Source organism: Herpailurus yagouaroundi, unplaced genomic scaffold (genome assembly GCF_014898765.1).
Source record: "Herpailurus yagouaroundi ecotype Mexico unplaced genomic scaffold, PumYag 213, whole genome shotgun sequence".
Taxonomy (NCBI): Eukaryota; Metazoa; Chordata; class Mammalia; order Carnivora; family Felidae; genus Herpailurus; species Herpailurus yagouaroundi.
Window position 1 is genome coordinate 15,666,456 of NW_024412444.1, and position 5,342 is coordinate 15,671,797.

At 57.9% G+C, this 5,342-nt stretch overlaps 2 protein-coding genes across 3 annotated transcripts in view; one reads left to right on the forward strand and one right to left on the reverse strand.

The window, feature by feature from the left end:
- The window catches only part of NISCH (nischarin), a 33,299-nt gene extending 32,701 nt beyond the window's left edge, over window positions 1-598 (reverse strand). Inside the window, exon 1 of one of the 2 annotated variants that reach the window (XM_040454879.1) lies at window positions 456-598. In XM_040454879.1, the coding sequence (XP_040310813.1) occupies window positions 456-551 (96 nt within the window). In that variant the 5' untranslated portion in view covers window positions 552-598. The remainder of the gene's footprint in view (window positions 1-455) is intronic. The other variant, XM_040454880.1, reaches the window with a different exon arrangement.
- A 1,672-nt stretch (window positions 599-2,270) lies between these two features.
- On the forward strand, window positions 2,271-5,342 carry TNNC1 (troponin C1, slow skeletal and cardiac type). The gene is made up of 6 exons (XM_040454882.1): window positions 2,271-2,374; window positions 3,888-3,918; window positions 4,124-4,270; window positions 4,547-4,661; window positions 4,905-5,041; window positions 5,127-5,342. Exons 1-6 carry the CDS (start codon window positions 2,351-2,353, stop codon window positions 5,156-5,158), a joined length of 486 nt encoding a protein of 161 aa, XP_040310816.1. The 5' UTR covers window positions 2,271-2,350; the 3' UTR covers window positions 5,159-5,342.

The following is a 5,342-nucleotide window of genomic DNA, read 5'->3' on the forward strand; positions in this document are numbered from 1 at the left end:
CCCCCCCCCCAAGATCAAGACCCCGCTCCCTCTTCTTCAGGGCCTGCAGGGACCCCCGAACCTTTCCCCTGATTACATCCATCTGAGACCCCTCCCCTCCTGGAGCCCCTGTCACGTCCTCCCAGGCCCGCGCCCTTCCAGGCCTAGAGGATCTACAAGGGCCTCCGCCTCATCTAGACTCCCGTCTTCCGCAGACCCCCTTTATCCCCAGATCCTCCCCAACCCTAACCTTTTCTGAAAATGTACCCATTCCCCAAGCTCCCTCCCTGGACCCAACCCGGGACCCTGTTTCCGGACATGCGGAACCCCCTTCCCCAGATTCCTCTCCTAGAAATCGGGGCCCCCGCTACCCCCTCCTCACCGGTGGCGGGGCCCAGATACCCCCCAATCCTCTCGACTCGGACTTCGGGTTCCAGTCGCTACCCCTAGTTATGGCGCTCGCGCCCCCTGCACACCGTATACGTGTCCACGAGCTCAGAGCCCACGACGCGCGCCTCCTTGACTGGCTCGGCCTCTCGCTCGGGCCCGAAGCAGCGCGCCGCCGCCGCCATATTCCGGGATCCGTTGCTGCAGCCGCTGCCGCCGGTCGCAGACTGGCAGGAGCAAGGGGCGGGGTCGGCGTCCCACCCGCCCCCGTCGCACGCCGTGCCGCCATCTTGGCCCCGCCTCCTCCTCGCGCCCTCGCCCCGCCCCTCGCGTGTAATTGACAGCAGCCGCCAAAGGCGCGCGTGCGCAAGCCGTAGAGGCCTGAGAGTTTGTATGATAAGTGATCTTGTGTCTTGCGCTGCTCCCTGCAGCCTGGGAGAAGACATGCACTGGGCCGGGGACAGTCCTGTACATTGCCACTCGGTGCCCTGGAAGGGAGGACAGAAGATCCCGCACCTCCCGGGCAACCCAAAGCAAGTCATTGCACCACCTGGCCTCAGTTTCCCAGTCCTGAAAAGGGACAGGCCAAACCTGGCTTTCAGGCTCATTCCCTGTAGGACACGAGAGGGTTGAAGGAGACATATGAGCTGTGCTTAGAGCCCGAGCTGGACAGAGGTTCTTAACCTCTCCAAGACTTGGAGAGCTGTTTTATCATAAGAGGTTAATCAATGCAGTGCCCAGCACTCAAGGCCTGGAGCTTGTGTGGTTATCAAGTGGGGGTTCTGCATGTAGGTGGGAGGGATATGTGCTGGCCATCGAGTGCAAGACCCCCAGGTGGTGCCCTACCAGAGCTCAGAAGGAGGGGATGGCAGACTGGCCCTGGACACAGAAACTACAGTGCTGGAATGGGAGAAGCACAGGTACAGAGAATCCTAACTGGGGAAGCCCCCAGACCCAGAAGAGGGAGATGGTAACCCAGCTGGAGGGGATAGTAGCACAGATAGAGCATCTGTGTTTATTGAATGACTAAGTGAAGCTTACTCAAGCCCAGAGCACTCCTTGGGGAGATGAGAGGTCTTGGGCATGGATCCTCTGACACTCCTGGCTGAAGGGGTCTGGACCACTCTGTACTAAGGTGGGTCAATAACTTCCTTCTCCAGTGGTATCTGGGTAGCTCAGTCGGTTAAGCCTCTGACTTCAGCTCAGGTCATGATCTCATGGTTTGTGGGTTCTAGCCCCTTGTCAGACTCTGTGCTAACAGCCTGGAGCCTGCTTTGGATTCTGTGTCTCACCTTTCTCTCTTTGCCCTTCCCCCACCTGTGTGCATGCCCCCCCCCCCCAATTTAATAAATAAAACTTTTTAAAAATTTAAAAAAAAATAATAATAACTTCCTTCTCCAACAGTTACACAGCACCATACTCTGAGCTTGGCTTTCAAAGCTTCTCTTGGCACAGCCTCTCCTTGCTTACTGCTGGCCAGCACCCCCCCCACCCCAACCCCCCCCCCAGCAGGTTTAACTTAAGCCAGGGACTACCAAGTCGGTCATACCTTGAGCAACTCACTAGTTCCTCCAGGAGCCTCAGTTTCCTCATCTGAAAAGTGGGAATAATATTGCCCACCTCTCTAATCAGATAGGAGTTGAGTAACTGCGTATAGGAGCCTAGATTGGGGTCCACTACTTTGCAGCATCTGTCCTGTCTTCGGCTCATGTTTTCATTCATTCAAGAAACCTTTCCAGAGGGTCCCTTGGGGGACATGGGGGACAGAGAGGGAAAGATGTGGTCCTTGCAGCCCTTCCTCTGCTCCCTGCACTGGGCAGAGGACACAGGAACTCAAGCCAGCCTGAGATCACCAGGGCTGGGGGAGGGGGTGGAGGATACTGCAAGCAGGGGTGGGCTGGGCCAGCAGGAATGTGGTGGGGCAGGGCTATTTAAGCCCAGGACTGGCTGGCAACGCCAGCAGCCTGCCCTGTGAGCCGCCAGCATGGATGACATCTACAAGGCTGCGGTGAGGGACTGGGCTGGGCAGGACTGGGGTGGGTGGGCCCACTGGGGGCTCACTCAACTCAGGATGGGGGTGGGCACAAAGGTGGTAGAGACCCAGGAAAGGGCCCTGCACTTTCAGCCCAAGCCCTCAAGGGGACGGTGGATCTGGCATTCCAGTTCTAGGGTGTGGAAGGAGTGAGGGGTTCAGGGTCTGGAGAGAAGCTGTCAGGTGGGTGGAGGAGATCACAGCTTTTAGCATCATGTCTGTCCCCATCTCCAAGTGTCTGTAGTCTGTGTCACTGTCTTCCGGCCACATCTCCCTTCACTTGTGTCTGTGGTCTCTGGACCTTTGCCTTTTTTAGTCTTTTTCCATCTCTTTGTTCCTTCCAAGCTGTCCCTCCGAGTCTCTGCTGCTGTCTCCCTGTCCCCCCGACCCCTTCCTGCCCCTTACATTCTGCTTCTCACACTCACGATCCCCCACCTACCTCCAGTTCCTTGGATGGCTGAAGATGCTGTGGAGGGTGGGACAAGAGTTTGAGGAGGGGGCTGGAGAGCTGGAATCCTAAGCTGGAGAAGGGGCTTTGAAGTTTGAGGTAGACAGGGAAGCACTGGCCACAGGGGAGAGACTGGGAAAAGGGAATAGGAACTGGGGCCCCAGCCCACATCAGGCCTGGCAGGCACAAGTCTCGGTGGTTTAGCCAGGGGTGAGGGCTGGAGAGTGGTCACCCCAAGTCCCTGCAGCATCCTGGGGTCACAGAGGGGTTTTAGATGCTAGTCCCTCCCAGGAGGGGGGGTGTTGCTGACCTCCCCCTGCCCCAGAGACAAGGTCGTTCGGCACAGACAGCTGTCCCCAAGGGAACCCTTCCCTCCACCCTGGTAGTGCAGCCCCCCTCCTGGGCAGGGAAGATCTACAGCTGGCTCTGGGGGGCGGCCCTGCCTATCCCGCAGGAGTCCATGGATCTGGGGCGGGTAGCCCTCCACCCCGTGCCCATACAAGGCCTGGCGGGGCTGGGGACTAATTTTGGCTTCTGAGGCACCATCAGGCCAGGGGGCCAGATAACGCTGCCCCACCCCCTGCATGCCAGAGTCCCCAGAACAATCACCAGGTTTAACTTTGTCCCCCGTTAAAAATAGCCCAGTGGCTATCCCGGTCAGATTACTGTGGGTGGCTTTGCCCATCCCCACACTGGTTTTATTGTCCCAACCTGAGGGACAGCTGTCCCTCAGGCCACTCAGCTTGGGTTTCAGAAGGGGGGCCAAAAGGGCATTGAGTGAGTGGTCACTGACTATTGTTACTCAGGGTCACCTTGGCCCTGGAGGGGGCACCCACCTGTCACCCTGGCCCTAAGCCCAGTCTTAGTGAGGCCAGCTGGGTCACCTCAGGGCTTCAGGGACAGGGAGGGGGGCCTGAGAACTATGACCTGGGAATGGCCTGTCTATTCCTGGCTTCACTCTTCCTATCTGTGGAATGGGTTGGTTTCCTTAAAAGCAACTAAGGCCTGAGTCTGAGTCCTGAGACCTCTTTTCCTCTCTAGGTAGAACAGCTGACAGAAGAGCAGAAAAATGGTGAGTGCCCAAACATATGTGTGGGGACAGCAGGGCTGGGCTGGGAGAGCATGAGGACCCCAGAGGCTGGGTCCCTCTCAGTGTGACCCACTGAGGTCTTGGGGGGAAATGGGCAAGTTGGCAGGTGGCCCCAGGGGTCTGGCCTTCTGGGGTCTTTGCTTCTGAGCCCTGGCCACTCTGCACTTCCCCCCTACCTTGGACACAGAGTTCAAGGCAGCCTTTGACATCTTCGTGCTGGGCGCTGAGGATGGCTGCATCAGCACCAAGGAGCTGGGCAAGGTGATGAGGATGCTGGGACAGAACCCCACACCTGAGGAGCTGCAGGAGATGATTGACGAGGTGGATGAGGACGGTGAGCCCCTCTGTCCCCCCCGCCCCGCCCCAGGCTCCAGACCCATATCACCCTCAGGTTGCTGAGGACCTGAGTCCTGACTCCGCCACTTATTATTCTGTGCCCTTGAAGGAACTATTTTGCCTCTCTGAGCCTCAGTAATCTCATCTATGAAATGGGGATAACGACCGCACTCGTCTCACAGGATTGCTAAAAGGATGCAGCAACAATACTGGGGTCTAATGTTGAGACCATTGTAACCGTCCCTCACTAATGGCTGTGCTGCTAACCTTGTAGGCAGTGGCACCGTGGACTTTGATGAGTTCCTGGTCATGATGGTTCGGTGCATGAAGGATGACAGCAAAGGAAAGTCTGAGGAGGAGCTGTCAGACCTCTTCCGCATGTTTGACAAGTGAGTGCATGACGCTGGACCTCTGACCCTGAACCTAACAGAGCTGGGGAAAGGGGGACAGTTTGTGATGTCAAGGTCTCAGTCTCCCATTCTGTGCAATGGGGGAATGGGATGCCCCACCTCCCAGTGGCCCTGCCTTGCCTCTTGGGGTCATGGGTGGGGCTGCTTCTTCCCTTCATCTAGCCCCCACCATGAGCTCTCGAGGTCCCCTTCACCCTCTCCACCCCACTCCCCACCCCCCAGAAATGCTGATGGCTACATCGACCTGGATGAGCTGAAGGTGATGCTTCAAGCTACAGGTGAGACCATCACAGAAGATGACATTGAGGAGCTCATGAAGGATGGTGACAAGAACAACGATGGCCGCATTGACTATGACGGTGAGGGGCGGGGTGTGCTGGGTCCCCGTTGCCCACACCCTGCCTAGCCCCCTTCTCTGACCGAGACCTGTCTCTCTCTCCACAGAGTTCCTGGAGTTCATGAAGGGGGTGGAGTAGACACCAACCCTCTCCCAGAGCTGCCTGTGCTACCTGGCGACTCCAGCCGGACCCTGGGGTGGGGGTAAGGGACCAGGGTCCCCAGCATGTGAGCTTGGGTGTGTCCTTGGCCGACCGTGGGCCCTCACTGACTGCCTCCCCCAGCCTTATCCTAGGGAACTCAAATAAAGCCCTGCTCCCTGGA